The 23,173-nt window shown below is 48.1% G+C and overlaps 1 protein-coding gene across 1 annotated transcript in view; it reads right to left on the bottom strand.

The window, feature by feature from the left end:
- CEP250 (centrosomal protein 250) overlaps positions 1-14,732 on the bottom strand; it is a 122,002-nt gene extending 107,270 nt beyond the window's left edge. Inside the window, exons 1-6 of the mRNA XM_029912595.1 lie at positions 14,483-14,732; positions 12,992-13,177; positions 7,669-7,734; positions 6,584-6,666; positions 5,165-5,330; positions 3,166-3,272 (exon numbers count right to left, since the gene is read on the bottom strand). Of these exons, the coding sequence (XP_029768455.1) occupies positions 3,166-3,272; positions 5,165-5,330; positions 6,584-6,666; positions 7,669-7,734; positions 12,992-13,177 (608 nt within the window). The 5' untranslated portion in view covers positions 14,483-14,732. The remainder of the gene's footprint in view (positions 1-3,165; positions 3,273-5,164; positions 5,331-6,583; positions 6,667-7,668; positions 7,735-12,991; positions 13,178-14,482) is intronic.
- Positions 14,733-23,173: the final 8,441 nt, after the last annotated feature.

Here is a 23,173-nt window from a genome sequence, read left to right on the forward strand (position 1 = left end):
GAATTTTATTCTATTTTCTTCAGACCATTTCTCCAGTTTGTCCAGATCATTTCTGAATTTTAATCCTATCCTCCAAAGCACTTGCAACTCCTCCCAGCTCGGTATCATCTGCAAACTTTAAAGCAGGGGTCTCAAACTTAATTTACCTTAGGGCCAGTGCCAGTCCTCAAATCCTCCCAGCGGGCCAATAAGGTCACTGAAGATGGTGTTCAGAAAAGAAAACATTTATATTGTATTTTTTATTTCAAATTTCTTCGAAATAATAAAATTGTCATACAATTTTATACAATTCGTCACCTTCCAGAGAGTTTTTAGTGTTTGCCAGACACCTGGCAATGCTTCAGTTCTGTTAGTTTGTTGATGTTTGGCCTCAGTGACTGAGCAGTTGAAACCTTCAGGATTGCAGCAAGGTGTGCATCAGATAGTTGTGATCGGTATTTTGACTTGTTTATATTCATTGTGGAAAAAAGTGAGAGCGCCTCCATGGCTGACTCCGCCCAGCAACTAATGATGCTGCCTCCATGGCTGACTCTGCCTGGCGACTAATGATGGTATCTCTGTCCCTCTCCCCCAGCCAATGGGCACTGCGGGGAGGCAACGCCTGCAGCAGACAGAGCCAGCTGCATGGCTGCATGGGTCTCTCCTCCGCAGGCCGCAGTGGGGAGGTTCTCGGGCCGCAGATGGCCTCTGGGCCGGGACGTTGAGGCTCCTACTTTAAAGTGTACTCTCTGATGAAGATATTGAACAGAACTGGACCCAGAACTGATCCCTGCGAGACCCCACTTAATATGCCCTTCCAGCTTGACTGTGAACCACTTTTTGGGAATAGTTTTCCAACCAGTTATGCACCAACCTTTTAGTAGCTTCATCTAGACTGTATTGTATCTAGGGCCATGAAACTCTTGGAGCTGTCCCAAGTGGTTTTTGGCTCAGCACATATACTTGGCCATGCTCTAGATCTGGTGTTTGGATTGGGAGTGAAGATTACACCTTTTTCATGGACTGAGCATTCCTTTCTACACTTTGGGGTCTGACACACCTTTACGGTTGGGCCAATTAATCTATTTTATCCGTGGAGATAAATGGAACCTGTCAATTTCCAGATGGCTCTGAAGAATTCAAATTACTCTATTAATGGCCTTGTGGAATTGTATCATTTTCTTTTGTCCTCAGCTATTAATTCAGTGACTTCTAAATGTCTTTGTCCGAAGTCTCACTCTCGTAGGCCTCCTGGTTTACAGGCTCCCACTGACAAATGGAACAGGGGACGATAGATGCGGCACTGGTGGCAGAAGTCCACTGCTGAGACTGATTGAAATTTTTTTTTAAAAAGTCTTACGCCATGGGTGTGCAAGACATGGAGGTTACCTAGTCTCCACCATAGTATCTGCAAAGTCTGACTTAGTAAAGCAATTCCAGTTGTCAAGTAGGCAAACTATTCTTGATTCACAGAGTTTAAGACCAGATGGGACCATTAGATCATCTAGTCTGACCTCTTGTACAACACAGGACATTTAAATTTCACCAGCTACCCCTGTATTGAGCCAAATAACTTGTGTCTGACTAAAGCATAATATCTAGACTCTCTCCCATCAGACAGAGTAGAAATTTCCTCACCATGAAGAATGTATGTTATTTTGTTTTCATAGTTACTGAGCACTGTCTTAAGGAAACAAATGCAAAATGTTCTCTGCTTGAGTTTCAGCTCCTATAGCCAACTGTGGTTCTGGAGGTACTGTGACTAATTCCGGATACAACCTGCAAGTTAGGCCCACACACTTTCTGGCTGATGAAGGCCAGCATACTAACTCTCTTTTCTCTATATAGGTAACTTGCTGCTTATATGACCCTTATCACCACAGGATCAAGACTATCAAGCTCCCGTTATCTATCAATATTGACAGTGCTATCACTTATCTACCTATGATCAATCTTCCTCTTCTAGGAAAGAGTTCCTTGTGGCTGGGCAATTCTGGCAGTACCTGATGTCCTCAGATATCTTTCCCCTCAGTTACTTTTCAGGCATGGGCATGGGACAGAAACTGCACTGCTGGGTTTTGAGCAATGTCCACGTCACAATGGATTAGGACAAAGTTCCTATGCTGATTCTTTCCCATTTGCCTTTCATGCTGTTGAACATTAGGTATTATTTGCACGGGGGTCAGTGGAGTCATTTTAATGGTTCCTTTTCTTTCTTTGAAAAGATCCCAGAGATTGGGATGACTGATCTTCTACCCTGTGGGCTTTCTCCTATGGGGTTCTGCAGCATCCTATCTTCTCGGCCTTCCTGTTCACAGCGTACGGGGCCGGACAATAAGGAGGATTATTGAGTTAATGTGGCTGCAGTGTCCTCAATATGCTTACATCACCCAGCTCTAAAATGCCCAAACCCAGCATTTGGTTCCAAATATGTTTAAGAGGACCTGGTCCTCATCTTTAGTATAGTGTCCCAAGAGATGCTGTGAAAGCCCACCAACTGAGATATTTACAATGATAAAACAGAGAGAGTACTAGAAAAACAGATGGAGACAAACAAGTCTGACTATGGACTAGATTAACCCTATGCATCTTTCCTATCTCTAACCTTCATGATTTGTTAAAGAAACAGAGGAAGGATGAGGAGCGACAGAGGAGGTGGAGAAGGAAATAGGAGCTGCATGAATCAAGCCCATCTCCTGAAATGACTCAGAGAATTAGATGCCCATCTCCCATTGACTTTCACTGCGATTTGGGTGCCTAACTCACCTAGGCCCTTTTGAAAATTCAGGCCCCTCCATTATCATTGAACAACTGGCGTGTATTTTAGGCATTTTTGAAAGTGAACATCTTGACTTTTTAATGAGGCAATTTGAAAATATGCCCAGACCTCACCACTGTCAAGTTCATTCCTCCAGGGACTCTTCACAGTGCTCTGGCAACCCTAACCCATTCTCACCACCATCTCTGCTTGGGACCCCATACCTGCCAGCCCAGAGAATAAGATTCCTAAGGTAACCCAGATCTTCCAAAGAAAGTGTCAGAACAAGACATAGTTATCTCTTTTATTTCCAGCTGTCAGAGGGAACACTGTGTCCTTTAACTGTAAACCCAGCACCATGGGGATCAGAACAAGGTGTTAGGGGAAGCACCCATTTTTCAACAGCTTGAGTCCCCATTCCTGCTCACCTGTCAGTTGCAGTCTTCATCTCCAGGAAGTGACGGCGGAAGGTCACCACCTGTCGCCACAGGCTGAGAAGTCGATCATGTTCACACCTCAAGTACCCGTCAAAGAACTAAATGTGCAGAGACAAAAGCAAATAGCAGCTCAGCCACATGGTGCTGGTCCCCTGCACACCACTCACACCATATGAGGTGCCCTTTTCTCCCAGCAGGGAGAGAGTCACCACCTCAGACACAAAGAACTTCTTTGACAGCAGTCCCAGCAGAAAGGCCAAGGACGTACTCTGAGCATCCTTCCTAGGGTCACCACCTGAGCGCAACTAATAACAGGCCCAAACCTCAGCCATCATGGTGATTAACAAAATAGTCACTTAACAATCCTGTCTCACCCTGCAGAGATGTCCAAGAGCCAGTCTTGAGGGACGATGATGAATATATGCTGGCTAGCATATATATTTATATAATATTAATAATATGTATTATCCACACCATATAGATATATTTTAGTATGCCTGAAGCACCAATATTGTAACAGTGATATAGCCGAAACTGGACTATTCCATAAACCCGGTCACTTGTGCTAAGCATTCCCATAACTCCTTGCATTTGCTGAAGTAAACATTTTGCACGAAACTTGTCAAAATCAAGATACATTCATTCTATGTCTTAGTATAAGCTAGGCGTTAGGGGGCCTTTCCTTCACCCCCTCCACTGGTTCCTGTCATGCAGACAGAAAGCAGAAGTCCGAAGTGCAGGCAATGCTATGTTTATTGGGGTTAGTTTCAAGCAAGCATATCCATAGCTCTACACGCCGGCAGAGTCTGTTTCCCAGTGCTCCGTTCCCAGCTCTGATGCTGCACAGGGACCTGTGTCCCCTTTCCCAGTTCCTTTCTCTTAAAGTGGTCTGTTAACTCTCCTTCTGACTCCAAATCCTGTAGTGCCAAATTATCTTTAACCACCCCAACTCTAATTTAAAATCCTCCAGTTGCCTTTGCTGGAGTAGCACCAAACTCGAAAGATTACTGGCAGCCTTCCATAATGCTTCCTTTACTTCAAACCTCTTACAAGTGGACTTAAGTGCCTCCTTTCCTTGGAAGGCATCCTGTCCCCATGGGCATGGACCTCATTCCGCTACCCATTTACCAAAGAGTGTGGGCTTCTCAGCAACCCCCCATCCCCTAACACAAAGGAAGTACTTTCATGGATCAGTACTTGGAATGCTAGTATCCAAAACAAAGATAAGGAAGGAACAGAACAACAAATTAGGGAACTGAGACAAATTGACGGAATGGATTTTAGTGACGTGTAAAGAGATGTGTAGTTGTAAAATCATATAATATCAGCTGAAATGTGTAACTTGGGGAGCACACCCTCTGCATAAGGTGAATGTAACATCGCTGCATGGGATTGCTCTTTGGAGACTGGTATTGTGAAGAACCTTTTTTCTGTACCATTTTAATAAACCTGAGTGACATTGGCCTCAAGTATATTTTATAACAAAATAATGAACCAAAGTGTGGTCAAGCAACTGACTACATAATTTATCAACAGAACAGAAACAGGGGTGAGGCACACTGGCAGGAGGGAAACCTGTGATGCTGCTGCCAGGGCTCTACCAGTTCTGGAGATACACAGTCCTCCAGTCTATAAACTGCTGATCCAGCATCTTGTCCGAGTGTAAATGCAAAACTAACTCCAACAAGGCAATAACCCAGTGTAACTGGACTCAGTGTTCAGCACAGATGGGGGGCACTGGGAGCTGAGCCCTAAGTCCCAGCATTCACAATGATCTCGCTAATATTTGCCCCCACCAGCAGCACAGCCTTGCCTCATCAACACCTTCCACCAATACAATCTGATCCCCTCCACTCTGCTAGCCAACATCAATCCATACCCAAAACTGCAAAAACTTCCACAAATGGTCCTGGTTGGAGGAAGAGAGAATCTCACTGTTTCTCTCTCCTCCGTCTTGCATCTTGCTCGCTGCTCCCCACCCCAACCCTACCTCACGTTCAGTGCGCCATTCGCTCTCCTTGAGCTCCAGTTCGTCCCGGGCCCTTGTCCAATCAACTGTCAGTTTTTGCACATCCTCTCTAAGGGCTGTATTCACCTCATTTGCCTTGCCCAGGTGCTCCCGGAGCAGGGTGTTCACTTCAGCTAGATTCTCACATCTGGGGAGGGGAGAGAACAGTGATGAGCACACCCAGTAAATAGCACCAGAGTTGCGACTATGAAATCACCTGGGGATCTGAAAGTAACATCCCTGGGGCTACACTCTTGGATTCCACCACCACCATGCGGCTGGATTCCCTGAGTCATGACTTTCTCTCCAGGCTGAGAGGTGGGATGACCTCCCTCCAAGATCTCCTGAGCCCCCTGTCATTGCTGACTCCTCGCTCCTTGCCCCACACATCCAGTCCTTTGCCACATTATGCCCTCACTTTCCCATCTGCAAAATTCATCCTTTCCTCTCTACCCCCTCTGCCAAGATACAAATCCACACTCTCCATTTCTTGTCTCAGTGACTGCAGCCTTCTCCTCTCCAGCTTGCACGACTCCCCTCTCTCCACATTTGAGTTTATTCTGTCTTCCTGCTCTCTCCATCTCTCCCGCCACCCTTGTATCTCTGCAGTGGCTTCTGCACTTCTGCATGAAGTTCGAGTTTCTTTGCCCATGCAAAGCTTTCTAATACTCTGCCCCTGCCAACATTCCTGCCCTCTTCCTAGAACCACTACTATCCTGGGGCTCCAAACCAGGATGAGGACTGCAGTCAACAACTCAACCCCTCTGACACATGGAATTATTCAACACAAGGGTCAAGAACACAGGGACAGAGCTTTCTTGGAGGTCAGTTTAAAATTGTGGAATGAACTCCCATAGGCTCCAAAAACCAACACAGGCCTCATCCCTTTCCACTCCAAGTATCAGGCACACTTCTCCCACTTTCCCTCACTGAGAACACGCACAGCACAACACATAAATAGGAGGCCTTTTAAAATCCAAACACAACATTTTCCCTGGGGGGAGGAGGGAAAGGAAAGAAAAGAAGAGAGTGTAATAGAGGCTAGTCACACTGCCAAATGCACTACTAGAAGGCACCCAGACAACGCAGTGTTGGACACAGCATAGGAACCTGAACAGAACAGAAACCACATCGATTCCATGAAGCACTCAAGATAACAGGCTTGATTTTCAGTCTGAAGTTGTGACCTGTTATTCATTTCGCATTGTCCACCACCATGTCACACTATGCTGTTCACACTTATGGCACCACACAATGCAGTCATAATACTTCTCCTTTCAGGGTTCTCTGCCCAGTTGCCCCGCCAGGTTGAGCAAGCAGCACTGCTAGGATTATCCCATCTCTCCACACATCATTCTGGGATATCCAGAAAACCCAGAATAATACGGTTTTTCCTCTCACCTCTGCTGCTCCTCCTCCAACTGGACCAGTGCCCTCTCCAGGCTGTGCTCCTCCTTGGCTTCCCACCTGTGTGAAAGGGGCCCCTTAGAGAGAGAGAGAGAGAGAGGACTTAATCAAACTATCTCAGCCCTTTGTGTTCCTCCTTCTCCCCAGTTAAACATCCATTCCTCTCCCCTATGCTCTCTCAACACCACAGATTTTGTGACTGCTACCTTGGCACAATAATGCAATGACTGAACAGAATGGGACACAGTCTGCGTGTGGCTCCACGTTCCTTACAGTTCCTGTTTCTTTGTGCAGTACACAACCAACTAGCCTGTTCCAGAATCGGAGCACTGCAGCGGCAGATGGTGCTGTTGGTGAGGAATGCTCACTTAGGCCTTGGCTACACTGGCGCTGTACAGCGCTGCAACTTGCTGCGCTCAGGGGTGTGAACCCCCCCATCCCCCCGAGCGCAGCAAAGTGCCAGTGTAATCAGAGCCTGCAGCGCTGCACACTACTCCCCTCGGAGAGGTGGAGTACATACAGCGCTGCGAGAGCTCTCTTGCAGCGCTGGCGGCGCGACTACACTCGTGCTTCACAGCGCTGTCGCGGCAGCGCTGTGAAGTCCCGAGTGTAGCCAAGGCCTTAGGCTTGGGCCCAGGAATGTGCATTCTCTGGTTCTTTCCCTCTTTGCCTTCTAATTCTGCTCTCCATTAAACAGGAGAAGTAACCAAAGTGAGCCACATGTTGAACACCTAAATGTCATACCCCTCAAAAGCCCTATGTTGTGACCAATTCCTATTCAGAGACAGCAGAGCTAGATCAGTCAGCTCAGCCCACACCAGGCTGTGGGGGGAGGGACCCAAAACAACATTATACAACCATGTCTAACCTAACTGTTAACACTCTGCTTGTTAGGATTTTTGGAAATGGTACCTTAAGAAGCTACTCTGGTGGCGGAGATGGAACAAGACAGTGGAAGGAGAGAGAGACAGTGTCTTTTAAACTTCAGTGTCAATAGAAACATATTTCCCTCTGTTTTTGCTTTTTGACTCTTATAACAACATTAACTCGCTCTGTATCTACTGTCCTCAGTGAGCTACCTGCACAACCCTTTCTGTTTCCAGCCTCTGTTGCAGCTCCCGACACCAACTCCGGTACTGCAGCACCTGGACAAGAAGGGAGAGTCAGTATGAGCCACTGATGCATGCAAGAGTACCGGCACTTCATGCCCTCACCTATTCTAACAAATCCCTGCCTACCTAAGACTCTATGGCTATGCACAGTAGATTTCACAGTAATGTTAACATAATCAGCAAGAAATTGTTAACCACTTGGAAGAGTCTCAATTAGCTCACCATAATGAAAGAATAACTCTTAGGCCTGGTCTACACTGGGGGGCATGGGGGAGGGATCAATCTAAGTTACGCAACTTCAGCTATGTGAATAACATAACTGAAGTCAACGTACTTAGATTTACTTACCGTGGTGTCTTCACTGCGGTAAGTCGACGGCTGACGCTCTCCCGTCGACTCCGCCTGTGCTTCTCGCCCTGGTGGAGTACCGGAGTCCATGGGAGAGCGCTCGATGGTCGATTTATCGCGTCTAGACTAGACGCGATAAATTGACACACACACACACCCCGCTGGATCGATCGCTGCCCGACGATCCAGTGGGTAATGTAGACAAGCCCATAGAATCGTAGGACTGCAAGTAGGGTTGCCAACTTTCTAATCACACAAAACCAAAAGCCCTAGCCCCACCCCTTCTCCAAAGCTCCACCCCCTATCCCATTCCCTTCCCAAGGCTCTGCCCCCTGCTCACTATATTCCCCCTCCCTCCGTGGCTCACTCTCCCCCACCCTCACTCACTTTCACTGGGCTGGGGAATGGGTTTGGGGTGCGGGCTCCGGGGTGGGGCCAGAAATGAAGGGTTCAGGGTGCAGAAGAGGGCTCTGGGCTGGGGGTGAGGGCTCCGTTTGGGGTTGCAGGCTCTGGGGTGGGGCTGGGGATGAGCAGTTCAGGATGCAGGAGGGGGTTGCGGGTTGAGGCAGGGGGTTGGGGTGCAGCGGGGGGTGAGGGCTCTGTCGGGGGCTGTGGGGTGGTGCTGGGGATGAGGGATTTGGGGTGCAGGAGGGGGCTCCGGGCTGAGGCAGGGTGTTGGGGCTTGGGGTTGGGGCACGAGCTTACCTCCAGCAGCTCCCGGTCAGCAGCACAGCTGGGGGGCTCTAAGGCAGGCTCCCTCCCTGTCCTGACTCCCCACTGCGCCCCGGAAACAGCCAGCAGGTCCGGCTCCTAGGCGGAGGCATGGCAGGCGGTTCTGCGTACTGCTCTCGCCCGCAGGCACTACCCCCACAGTTCCCATTGGCCACAGTTCCCAGCCAATGGGAATGCAGAGCTGCTGCTCAGGGCAGGGGCATGCACACAGAGCCATGTGGCTCCCCCGCATAGGAGCCAGACTTGCTGGCCGCTTCCGGGGCGCAGCACGGAGCCAGGACAGGTAGGGATAGTCTGCCTTAGACCCACAGCACCGCTGACCTGACTTTTAACGGCCCAGGGTCCCTTTTCGACCAGGTTTTCCGGTCAAAAACCGGACACCTGGTCACCCTAACTGGAAGGGACCTCGAGAGGTAATCTAGTCCAGTCCCCTGCATTCACGGCAGGACTAAGTATTATCTAGACCATCCCTGAAAGGTGTTTGTCTAATCTGCCCTTAAAAATCTCCAATGATGGAGATTCCACAACTTCCCTGGGCAATTTATTCCAGTGCTTAACCACCCTGACAGGAAGTTTTTCCTAATGTCCAGTGTAAACCACCCTTGCTGCAATTTAAGCCCATTGCTTCTTGTCCTGTCCTCAGAGGTTAACAAGAACCCTTCTGCTGTACTCCTTCGTAGGCAGTCATCTCCCATTTTGTATGTGTGCAATTGACTGTTCTTCCTTCCAAGTGGAGTACTTTGCATTTGTCCTCATTGAATTTCATCCTATTTTCTTCAGACCATTTCTTCAGTTTGTCCAGATCATTTCGAATTTTAATCCTATCCTCCCTCTCAAATTGGTATCATCTGCAAACTTTATAAGTGTACTCTCTATGCCATTATCTAAATCACTGATGAAGATATTGAGCAGAAATGGACCCAGAATTGATTCCTGCAGGACACCACTCGGTATGCCCTTCCAGCTTGACTGTGAACCACTGATAACTAAGGCTGCATGTCTCTCACGGAGGTCACGGATTCCATGACTTTCCGTGACCTCCGTGACTTTTGCAGCAGCCGGTGTGCCTGGCTGAGGGGCTGCCCGAACACTTAGGCAGCAGCAGGGCCAGCAGCAGTTTGGGTGTGGGAGGGGGCTCAGGGCTGAGGCAGGGGGTTGGGGTGTAGGACGGCGCTCACCTGGTGGGGAGGCTCCCCGGAAGTGCCCGGCATAACCCTGCAACTCCTGACCTAGGCGGAGGGACCAGGGAGCCCTTGCTTGCTTGCAGGCACCCCCTCCGTTCCCATTGGCTGCGGTTCCTGGCCAATCGGAGCTGCAGAACCGGAGCTCAGTGGGGGCAGCATGCGGAGCCCCCCGGCCTTCCCTCCCTCTAGGAGCTGCAGGGACATGCAGAGCCAGGTAAGGAGCCTACTAGCCCCGCCAACCCTTCTCCCCACCCGGGCCTCCATCCCAGCACCAGCCAGGGTCCTAGGCCATGTACCACTGCCCGCCCCAGTGCCAGCAGGGATCCCGGACAGCACACAACCTCCTGCTTCTCTGCCCCCCAGCGCCAGCGGGGGTCCCGGGCTGCGCACTGCCACCCAGCCCTCCCAGCACCAGCAGGGGTCCCAGGCCACCCCGCCCAGCACCCGCGGTGGCCCCCAGACTGCCCCCGCCCCCAGAGCACCCAGGAGACCCGGCCCATGTTTTAGTTATGGGTAAATAGTACAAGTCATGGCCAGGTCATGGGCCGTGAATTTTTGTTTATAGCCCGTGACCTGTCCATTACTATTACTAAAAATACCCATGACTAAAACGTAGCCTTACTGATAACTACTCTCTGGGAACAGTTATGCATACTCTTTTCCAACCAGTTATGCATCCACCTTATAGTAGCTCCATCTTAGGTTGTATTTTCCTAGTTTGTTTATGAGAAGGTCATGCGAGACAGTATCAAAAGCCTTACTAAAGTGAAGATATATCACATCTACCGCTCCCTCTATCCACAAGACTTGTTCCCCTCTCAAAGAAAACTATTAGGTTGGTTTAACATGATTTGTTCTTGACAAATCTATGCTGATTGTTATTTATCACATTATCTTCTAGGTGTTTTCAAATTGATTGCTTAATTATTTGCTCCATTATCTTTCCAGGCACTGAAGATGGGCTCCATTCTCAGACACATTCAGCTCACCGAAAAGCAATGGTGGGATTGAGGAGAGCGAGAGAGAACTGGATAGCAGGGAAATAATGCCCACATACCTACCAAACTACAGTCAACTCAGCTGATAGCTAACAAACCATCCCAAAACCTAGAAAAAACCACTGAGCACAAAACTCCTATGAAATCCCAGCAATATTATATACAAGAATTAAACTCCAAAAAGTATACAAAGCAAACCTACAGATCCCCGCTACAGCAAACTTAATACAACACACTAAATTATAATTAACAGCATGAGTGATACCAGTCACCTACATGGAGCTAACAATAGAGAAGTAAACCAATCTAGCCACACAACCAGAAAAAGTACACACCATAGAGAGAGAAAAAGGGGAGAAGAGAGCAACAGAAAAGGTTATAAATATAATATTCTGATATATTTCAAAATATTATTGAAAGGGTTAAGAAAGCAATCTTAAAAACCACAGAGACCCCTGAGCAGCAACCTGCACGATTCTGAAGGAACAACAAACATTTCTATGTGGAAGGGAAGTTGTCAAAATTTGATGAGGCAATAGACAGAAACCCTCCTGGACTATGTGGAGGAAACGTACTTCTCACCTATTTTTTATTATTAGTGTCATTATTTGTTCTCCAATAAATGCCCATAATGTGCTAGCTGCTATCCAAGCATACAGGACATCATTCTTCAAAATCTGCGCTGAAGAGTTCACAATCTAAATTCTTCAATTTCTGGGGTATTAATCAGTGGGAGTGGTGCCTGTAAACAATGTCCATCTTTAACCTTCCCCCTAGTAGCTTCCTCTCGGGTATTCATTTCAATAGCATCAGTTGTTTTCATATCTGCACCTTAAGAACATACCTTTTTCATATCTGCAGCCCACAAAACAAGGTAGCAGCAATGAGGGTATTAAAATGTTCACAGATTATATTCTCATTTGGAGTGCCCCAGAACAAGAACTCATGTCAGGCTTGTACAAGTTCTGCAAATTGCTAGAGACAATGGACTGAAACTGAATAAAGCAAAATGCCAATTACAGAAAAAAGAACTGTTGAATTTGGAGGAATTTCTCTCAGAAAATTGGGTTGCCAGATCCTGCAAAAATACATGTTATCCAGAGGAAGCTCAACTACAGAAGATCACATCAAAGTAGACAATCTTAAAACATACAGCTATTTTTGTTATATCAGATATCCCTAAAATAGAGAGGGCGGACAGTGGCCTCAGTTTGTTAGTAAAGATTTTAAGACCTTCACACCAGATTATGGAATTGAACATTTTACCTCCAGTCCTAAATATCCACCGAGTAATGGACTGGCAGAATGGGGAGTTAAAATTGTTAAGTTGCTAAAAAAGACTAGAAATGCAATGGACCCACTTATTGCCTTTTTTAACTACATGGCAACACTGTATGCTCCACTGCTGGCTCCATTTCCCCTTCCTTGTTACCCACACCACTCTACAGCTCCCCGCAGCTCTACCTACTCCTTTCCCCATCTCCACCCCAACCTCCCCTCCACTCTCCAACACCACCACCTACCCACACTCACAGTCCTCTTTGCCCTGCTGCACCCAATCCCTACGATAGGTGCTGTCCTATCCTCCATAATGACAGATTTTGTGGAAGCCACCCTCAAACTCTTCAGAATTCATGAGCAGGCTGCAGAGGCTTTCAAGCAAACATCAGGGCTGCCAGCACAAAAGATTCTGGGGCTCTTATTTTCCCTGCTCCTCTTTCCCTCTAGGTTGCTTCATACTTCCCTTTCCTTCTTAGTGATTTTGTTTTCATTTCTTCCCCCTTTGTCCCTTTTCTGCCATGTTTGCCCTTCTCTACCCTACCTTTTTGCCTCTCCTTTTTTTTGGCCTCTCCACGTGTAAAAAGGCTGCAGAAGGAAATTAGCTGTCAGTTATAGTTATGCTCCTCACTCCTGATCCACAACACCCCTTTCTCTTCCACTCCTGGTCTTCCCACATCTCGGCCAATGTCTTTCACTCCTGATCACTGCCTCCCTGTTTGGATGCTCATGGATGTACTTTTGCTTTACCTTTGCTTGTAGCTTCTGCACAAGCACTGCCTGTCTATGTTGCGCCTCTTGGGAGCTCTGCAGCTTGCGTTGATAGGATGCCTGACTTTCCACCATTTGTTGACGAAGTGTCACTATCTGCTCCTCGGGCAGTAACTGCAATGTCTGCAGTTTCATGCTGCTCACCTCCTGGTCTCCTGCCTCCATCTGAGGATCAAAGAATGGTATAATGGTAATACAGGAAGAGGATAATGGCCCTGCAGTAAGTCAGACGCCTAGGCTGTTGTCAGAAGCAGGGAAGAGGATGAAGAAGACTGAAACTAATCAGATCTGCCTGCCCATTGGATCTGGCTGTGACTCTAGCAAGACATCCATAGTATCCAATCAGGAGGCTCCTGCACTGGAATAAGCTGAACAGAGCAAGCTACAGTGTCTGGTCTAGTCTGTGTGAAGAAGTACGTCTATACTTACCTCCGGGTCCGGCGGTAAGCAATCGATCTTCTGGGATCGATCCCGGAAGTGCTCGCCGTCGACGCCGGTACTCCTGCTCCGCGAGAGGAGTACGCGGAGTCGATGGGGGAGCCTGCCTGCCGCGGTAAGTTCGAACTAAGATACTTCGACTTCAGCTACGTTATTCACGTAGCTGAAGTTGCGTATCTTAGTTCGAAGTGGGGGGTTAGTGTGGACCAGGAGGCAACCCTACAGGCGGCAGCGCAAGGTGCAGCCTTCTCACAGCCACTGCCAAATGTCCGGCAGCAAACTCCAGTCCTGAGAGCAGCTCCCAGACATACCACCACCTCCTTGCTAGGTCCATGCAAGTGAGGGACCGAAAGAGCCGGATCGAAGTGGGCGTGGGCAGGCTTGGACAGCGCATCTCCCGCTTCTGTCACCCACCTGGCTCCTTGGTGCATCTTCTGCCTCTGTCGACCCCCTGGCTCGTCTCCTGCCAATGTCACACACACCCCAGCACGTTTCCGGCCACTGTCAACCCCTCAGTGCATCTCCGGCCACTGTCACACATACCCCCCCGGCACGTCTCCGGCCACTGTCACCCTCGCCCCCGGCACATCTCCCGCCTCTGTCCCCCTGATGCATCTCCCGCCACTGTCACCCTCCTGACCCACCGGTGTAGCCCCACCCCGCCACTGTCACACACACATCCCCAGCACGTCTCCAGACACTCACACACCCCGCCACCCCGGGGCATCTCCGGCCACTGTCACACACCCCGGCTCCCCCGGCACGTCTCCAGCCACTGTCAACCCCCCGGCGCATCTCCCGCCTCTGTCACCCACCTGGCCCACCATTGCAGCCCCACCCCACCACTGTCACACACACAGCACGTCTCCAGACACTGTCACACACCCCCGCCGCCCCGGGGCATCTCCAGCCACTGTAAACCCCCGCGTGTCTCCAGCCACTGTCACACACACACACACACACCCCAGTGCGTCTCCTGCCACTGTCACACACCCCGGCCGCCCCGGCGCGTCTCCGGCCACTGTCACTCACCTCGCGCCCCGGCGCGTCTCCCGCCTCTTTCACCCAGCCGGCCCCACAGCGCCGCTCCCGAGTCCCGCCACTGGCCGCTCTGCGCCCCGGGGCCGGCTCGGGGAGTCCCCAGGAGCGTCGGGCCGCGCGCTCAGGGCCGCCCTCGCCCGCTCCGGCTCAAGGGGGCTCGGCCTGGAGCTCCGCGCTCTCCCCCGCCCGCCACCTCGGCCTGCTCCTCGCGGGCCCCTCCCGGCGCCCCCGGGCCGGCCGGACCCACCCTTCGGCCCGAGCGAACGGCCCCCGCCGAGCCGCCCCGGCCCCGGCGTGCAGGCGATGCACTCCAGCGTTGGGAGCCCGCTCGGCGCGGCTGGCAGCGGCCTGCGCGCGGCCGCGGCCTGGGAGCGCGTGTCCGGCTTCCCCAGCGGGGGCTGCCTGGGCCCGTCCCGGAACTCCCGGGGTTGCCCAGGCCGGGCACGTTGCTGGGCACCTGGCGCTGCCGCTCTTTTCCCGGGCCCTAGGCGCATTGCTGGCCCTGGCTGTGATGTGACCAAGGTGCAGCTGCGCCAGTCGGGCCACATGGCTGTGTCTACACTGCAGTCAAACACCTGCAGCTGGGCTGGGCCAGCTGCTTGGGGCTGTAACATCGCAGTGTAGAGATTTGGGCTCTGGCTGCAGCTCGATCTCTGCGCCCTGCTGCGATGCTGGTAGACGAGGTGCCAGCGCTTGCCCAGGGTGCAGGCATCAGCTCAGCCCTGACAGATTCATAGCTGGAAACCAGACCAGCTCACGTGTATGTTAGCCTTGTTCAAGCTGGGTGCTCCGTTTGTAAAGACCTGTTTACGCTCTATAAAATGCTTGCAAGTTGGTGCATGAAAACCATACTTGTAATGTTTGTGCCCCCTGCTAAAAGGTAATATGTAAGTTTTGCTTGATGATGATAAAAGATGCCTGCTCTGAACTTGTGAACGTGGCCAGGAGGAGTGGTTCTCCCACCCATCAAGAAGGACAATCAAAACTGGGCCCTTGTAGAACATCACAATACAAACACTTAGTTAAGGGCCCTCTGTCACGGACTCACAGGTCGTGCCCACTCTTGGCCCCGTACAGTCCCTGGGGGGACCCCCTTCAGTGTGACAGCCCTTCTCCAGCATCCACTCTCTCTTGGGGGTTAAGCCCCTCTGCCTTCTGGTACTGCACCTCTCTGAGCCTTTAGCATGCCTGTCTCTGGCCGGGGGCCCCCTCAGGGAGTCCACTCATTCTGGACCCACAAGGCCTCCACGCCAAGAGGAAATAATGCAACCCTGTTCTCTAGACCGGAGCGACTCCCAGACAGCGTAAAACAGGAGGGTTTATCGAGCATCTGAACACAGCACAAGAAACTCTCAGGGCCCTCAGACCTGGCCTCCCTCAGCACAGTACATCTAAGTCTCCCCTGCATCCAGGTGGGCTCTGCCTGCTTTCTCTCTCTCCAGTCCAGAGACCCCGTGCTTTCCAGCTGGGCATCCAATATCACCTGCCCCAAAGCCCTGCCTCTGTCCTTTGTCTTCTGTCCAGGTAAACGGTCGCCTGGGCCTCCTCTCCTCTCAGCCGTCTTTTGTTCACCACTGGCTGGAAAGGTCACTGGGGTCCTCTCTCCACAGCCCATTGGTCTCCCGCTGGCCAGAACTGGCTGTGGCATCCGAGCTGGGCCTCCTGGTCACCAGGTCACCAGTTCCTGGGGTATCCATTTTCCAGGCCATTGGCCAGGATCCCAAGTTCCGTTGCTAGTCCTCTGTAACAACAAACTCCCTCTCCTATCACCTCGTTAAACCAGTAACACCCAGGGAAACTGAGTTCCACCCCCTGTGCATGCAAACCATTGGAAAAAAAAACAAGAAAATTCCCCACTTTATAACATCCTCTCACACCCATGAAGGTACTATGTGTAAGAAAATTTGTCCCACAAGCCTGAATTCTGGAAGAAGGAAATAAAGATAGCTGACATGAAAATTTTTCATCTTTGCTGTTTGAACTCTCACAGGGCTGGAGCTAGAAAACAAAAACAAAGCTCCCCAGGGTCAACCTGGGTTAGCCATAGAAGACATTCAGTGCTGACAGATTACTACAACTCTGCCACCTTTTGGAACTATATGTAGTAGGATTTTATGTTTGTATTTTATATAATTTACGATGAAGGATAAAGAATAATAATGTAGCATGTATTAAATGTATTGGTGTATGATTTGATCATATCCTGCCAGACACCCTTTTTGAATAGCAGAAAGGAACGGCCTAATGGGCCATTGGTAGAGATGCCTCAGCCAGAATTTGTGTCTGGACTGATTTCAAGGCAGTAACAGACCTTTGAAGGTCACCAATTTGTTGTAGGTTTAGCATTTTAAAATAAGTAAAAGAATGCCATGATCGTTTTCTTTTGCATTGCAACTTGATGTTTCTGTTCAAAATGTTCTGTGTAAATTAATTCTGTTTTGTATGTGAATGAGGAATGTGTGTTTAGAGATAAGTGTGAAGGCCATCGCTGAACCAGATGTATGAGGGAGGAACTGGAGACAGATGTAAGGCTGCAACACGCCCCATTGAAATGTCAGAGGAGAGCAGATTGACGACTCTAAATATGGGACAGGCACCTATCAATGGGGACATGATAGTGGTGATCAAAACCAGCATGGGATGACTCCCTGAGGAACTTGATGAAAGAACAAGATAAAGGATGAGGAGGACAATTTAAGAAAACAAGCACTCGTCAAACAACAATTGATTACAGTATGATGGTGCAGAACTCATTGGTCCCAGTGAAGGAAAATCACTATATAAACAGGGTGCCTTGCCATGAAACTTTGGGTTCGTCCTGCCAAGACTTCCCCGGAGCATCGTGTCACGACCGACGGAACCCGGCTCCTCCCTACCCGTGATCAAGCTAGCTGGCCACTAGATTGACCCAGACTCTGGACTGGTAACGATAACATCGACTGGCAGGACTGTGTGTGTGTGCATGTGGTGTGATTGAATGCATATGCTAATTGTTGTATCTTCAATAAATGCAGAGTATTGCCTTTTCCCCTGAAAAAGATCCCATGTGCTTCTTATAAGCATAACATTTTTGGTGGAGAATTGCAAAAGGGGGAAGACATGCACTGTGATTGTTGAAAATACTGCTAAATATTGCTAAAAGGTATTCCATCCATATAAAGTGATTGATCAATCAGGTGTGCACACCCCTGGTCTAGAGGTGCCGGGCCATAAGGGGGAGGATTAGAGTCCTCGCTCCGACCCGTCTGTCAGGGAAAACTATATAGATAAGGTATGTACACCCCTGGTCGTAGAGATGCCGGGCCATAAGGGGGAGGATTAGAGTCCTCGCTCCTCCCATCTGTTGGGGAAAAATTGCATAGGTGAATATACCCTCGGTCATAGCAGGATCAAGCCCAAAAGGTAGGGGGCTTAGCGTTTCCCCCTCCTGCTCTGTCAGGCAGAGTTTTTAGTGAGTATAGACTTTTGTGTTGTGTAAGTCCCAGCACGAGCGTGGGCACAGAAGAGTTATAAAGGTAAAAGATTTATAACGAAATATGTTTAGGGGAAAGGAGTCCCCTAAGGACAAAGCTCAAGAAGAGCAGACAAAATTGCCATTCATACAGGAAATTACTCCTTTTAAGACAATTTTGCAAAAGTTTGGGCACAGCCCATGGACTGAACAAGCATTAGCCGATGTCCATACTATGGCTAATTTGGAAGATAGACTGGCAAAATATCTGTTGGTCTACAGGCCATCGACCCCGATAAAAAGAAACTCGGCTGCAATCTGGCTATTGTGGGAAGCATGCAATGAGGCATTCCTCCGCTTGGGTAGCTGCCAGGAGGAGAACGCCGCACTGCATGAGAAACTCAGTGTATTTGAACCAGAAACTGATAAATTGAAAATACTGGCCACTAGGGTCCAAAGCCAGTTAGACATTCTCAAAGATACCCTAAGAGAAGTTAAAATAAAAGAGAGGGGATTATCTGAACAAATAGAGGGAAAAGATAAAATACAAACATAAAATCCTACTACTACACATAGGCTAACTCATTTGTGTATATGTGTTGCCTGCTTTAACCTGTAAATAATTCTCATTTCTTTTTCCCAGTTAATAAATCCTTAGTTAGTTTACTATAGGATTGGCTACAAGCACTGTCTTTGGTGTGAGATCAGAGGTACAAATTAACCTGGAGTAAGTGACGGATCTCTCGGGACTGGAAGCAACCTGAACGTTTTTGTCATTGTTGGTGCTTCAGTAGTTCATATTCATTACTGGGTTGGTGAAATCTAATTATACATAAGGTTAAGATTTTGTCACGGGTATTTTTAGTAAGAGTCATGGACAGGTCATGGGTAATAAAGAAAAATTAACGGAAGCCCATGACCTGTCCTTGACTTTTACTAAAAATACCCATGACAAAATGGGGAGCTCAGCTCCAGAGTCCTCCATGGCGGCCAGGAGCTCCAGGGTCCCCCAGCCTCCATGGGCTGAAGTCATAGAAGTCACTGGAAAACACAAATTCCGTGACCTCTGTGAAAAAATTGTAGCCTTAATTATAGAACATAAAACCAAGTTTGGGGTTTATACCCTCCTTTTTGACAGCATGCCCTGAGGTCGGCACTCAGTTGTGAACCACTCCAGGCAGTATGACACCTATGAAGTAGGGAGGTCCCAGAGCCTGGGCTTCAGCCTGAGCCCAAACATGCCACAATGGACACGTACGAAGTAGAGAGGTCCCAGAGCCTGGGCTCCAGCCTGAGCCCAAACATGCTGTGACAGGTTCAATCACAGAAACCCCCTTGGGACTGTCACCTGATGTGCTGAGGCTACCTCTGAGCCCGTTTTCTCTGCCAGTTTGGGCCTTCAGAACCCTGCTTTGTTGAGCCAGATAAGCTAATCTGCTGCAATACAGACCCAGTGGCCTCTACTGGCTTCTTAACTTTTTCAGGCTGACTTTCCATCCTGAATTTCCCTGGGGTACAACTTGGAACTGTGGGATCACTGTGCCCCCATAACTCTCCAGCCTGGATTGTCTCTCACAATGCTTTGCTACTGACAAGCAGCAAACCCCTACGGGCACTGTTATCACTCAGCCACCAGCATGCAGAGACACACCCAGCTAAGTTGCATAAATGCTCTCCAAGCCACTCATGAACTACACAGAGGGAGACATCAGCAAATCCCCTCCAGCTCCCAGCCTTGCACCCCAGAAATCTTACACTGTTCAAGACCTTCCCTTGAACAATGCAAACTCATTAATTAGTTCACCACTTCATCAAAGGATAGCAGACATGCTATCTGAGCAGATTCCCCAAGCACTTTAGACAAACTCACTGGTTTAAAATAAAACATTAGAATAAGTTTGTTAACTACAGAAAGATAGATTTTAAGTGGTAAGCATAAAAGGTCAGAGATATTTATCTAAGAAAATAAAAAGTAAACATGGGTTCTAAATCCTAAACTTTCAGACTAAGCAAGATTTGAATCAAGCAGCTTTTCTCACCCCACTGGATGTTGCAGGTAGGTTACAGCTCTTAATACACATGCTGAATTTCCTTCTCAACCTGGGACCAGTTTCCTCAGTTCAAAGTCTTTGTCGTCCCAGAGCTCTTGTTGCCTTCAGAGTAGGTGGGGGAGGAAAGAGGTGGTCTCACGATGACACTGTCCCTTATTTTATACTCTCAATTCATATCCCAGGGAAGATACTGGCCCAGATGTGTCCTGATGGGCCTTGTTGAGTCACAGAGTTGAGCAGTCTCCATTGTATGGTGCTTGTGCAACTGAGTCAGAGTTGAGCAATCCTTGTTGTGTAGTGCTTGCACTACTGTCTCTCACAGAATTGTAAATCTCTTGTTTACAGTTCCCCTGCTGGTCAATGGCTCGTGATGGTTGCTTAAGGCCCGTTTGAGTGTGGGTCACTTCCTTTGTTGCCATTGGAAAGCTAGCTATGGGTGTCTCCTGGACACACAACATATTTCAATTACAACCATATAGCAGAATATCATAATTCCATATACACTGATAATACATATATTATGACAGAACAATAAGTTTGATACCTTGCAAGGCATGCTTTGTATGAAATATCACAACCACATACCGATGGTGAATCTGGTGGTTACAGGGTTCTACTTTGAGGTACAGTGCATCACACCAGGTCCCTGCAGTGTCCAGCCCTCTCACTTACCAAAGTTTGTTGCTTCTTTAAAGAGACAATACATTGCAGCTCATTAATTTAAATGCTATTTGACAAATACTGTTATGTCAATCACAGCACTGAACTGGTTTATGGTAAACGTAAAACAAGTTTATTTAACAAAAAGAGACAGGATTAATTGATACCAAATATAAGGAATAACAATAGTAATTGTTACAAGCAAACAAAAGTAAAAATACACGTCTAAGACTGAACAATTGCAGCAAGTTACAACCTTTGCCTAAGCAGATTTCTCACCTAAACTCAGTTCCAAGGGACTTCAACCCTCTTGGTTGAAGGATCCAATGTTCTGCGATTTCAAGAGCTCTGGAACCTTTAATCCCCAAGTGATGAATACTAAAGTAGCTTTCTGTTTAGATCTCCCAAAGTTCATTGACCCTGTTACAAGACAGGGAAGGCTTCCTGCTGTTCTTCACTTCCTGTTGACTTCCTATTCCCCTGCTGATTCATATGTACATGGGGCTTCCATTGTTTTGATTCATAATGCTTAATATACATTGGAACTGTACTGTCCATGCTTGACCTATTCTTTACCTCGTCTCTACATTCATAACTTATCTTGCCCATTGGTATCTAGTTCATAGTAAATGATGCTGTGGGTGTTCTGCCTCTTTTCTTAGTTGGCTCAGGCATTCTGTCTTTTTAGCCTACTAACCTATTTACTTATCTATGTTGCACAAATGTTCTGTTTTCAGCCTAATGATCTGTTTACCTCCCTAATTCTATCTTCCAAGAAGTGATGCCTCTCTCCATGTGTTAACTACTCATGTCAGACCAGGCCTCAGCTACAGACAGCTGCCATCCCTCCATTCTGGGAGAAAACCTGTTTGTCCCTCTGTTTGGTCACAGACTTTAAAGCATAATATCAGTGAGTCTCCATAATTCCTCATGTAATGTTAATGCAGACATTTCACAATGATCTCACTCACCAGTGTGTCACAGGCTTTCATAAAAGTCCTTACTCGATTCAATTGCGTATCCTTTGAGGTTCAGACACCCTGTTGATAGCCCAGTAACCCTTTGAAATGTATTCATTGAAAACAAGCCCAGACCAAGCTTCTCTTGACTGCTGGGATGTAGATGCGATGATGTCATCCCAGAGTTCATTGATCCTGCTTCAAGAGGCAAGAAGACTTCCTGGGGGTCCATTCCCTCATCAAGATTGGTAAGTATTCATCTTTCCCTGCTTGCTCTCCTGATGGCTTTGTTTACGTTGCATGTAAATGTGCTTTTCTTTGGTTTTGGCCACACCCTTCCTAATTTACATTGGAGACACATCCAAGCAGGTGGAACCACAATCCTTTGTCTGGAACAAACATGGCTTAGGCACTGCTTGCCACACACATTTTAAGAACACATTTGCAGCACATATCTCCATAGTCCTTACCATACATACAGTAGAACCTGCGTAATTATAGGCCTGTCAGTTTGATATCAATCCCAGGCAAAAGAATGGAGGACTTAATTAATAAAGAATTAAAGGAGGGTAATGTAATTAATGTAAATCAACATGGGTTTATGGAAAATAGATCCTGTCAAACTAACGATATCTTTTATTGATGAGATTACAAGTTTGGTTGATAAAGGTAACAGTGATGTAATAGACTTCTGTAAGGCATTTGTCTCAGTACTGCACAACATTTGATTGAAAATAGAATGATATAAAATTAAAATGGCACACATTAAATGGATAAAAAAGCTGGCTAACTGATCAGTCTCAAAATGTAACTGTAAATGGGAAATCATCATTGGGCAGGCATGTTTCCAGTGGGGTACTGCCTAGGTCTGTTCTGGGCCCTACAATATTTAACATTTTTATCAATGACCTGGAAGAACACATAAAATCGTTACTGATAAAGTTTGCAGGTGACACAAAAACTAGGGAAGTGGTAAATAATAATCAAAATGACAGGTAACTGATTCAGAGCGATCTGGATTGCTTGGTTAACTGGGTGCAAGCAAACAATATGCCTTTTAGTACAGCTAAATGCAAATATATACAGCTAGAAACAAAAAATGTAGGTCATACTTACAGGATAGGGGACTCTATCCTGGGAAGCAGTGACTCTGAAAAAGATTTCTGGGTCATGGTGGATAATCAGCTGAACATGTGCTCCCAGTGTGATCATAAAAATCATAGATTAGGGTTGGAAGAGACCTCAGGAGGTCATCTAGTCCAACCCCCTGCTCAAAGCAGGACCAACTCCAGCTAAATCATCCCAGCCAGGGCTTGTCAAGCCGAGCCTTAAAAACCTCTAAGGATGGAGATTCCACCACCTCCCTAGGGAACCCCTTCCAGTGCTTCACCACCCTCCTAGTGAAATAGTTTTTCCTAATATCCAACCTGGATCTCCCACACTGCAACTTGAGACCATTGCTCCTTGTCAGGGCCGGCTCTAACTTTTTTGCTGCCCCAAGCAGCAAAAAAAAAGCGCCGCCCCCCGAACCCCCCCGCCGAGCGCCGTGCCGCCGGAGCGC

This window comes from Terrapene carolina, unplaced genomic scaffold (assembly GCF_002925995.2).
Source record: "Terrapene carolina triunguis isolate 2854851 unplaced genomic scaffold, T_m_triunguis-2.0 Scaffold233, whole genome shotgun sequence".
NCBI lineage: Eukaryota > Metazoa > Chordata > Testudines > Emydidae > Terrapene > Terrapene triunguis.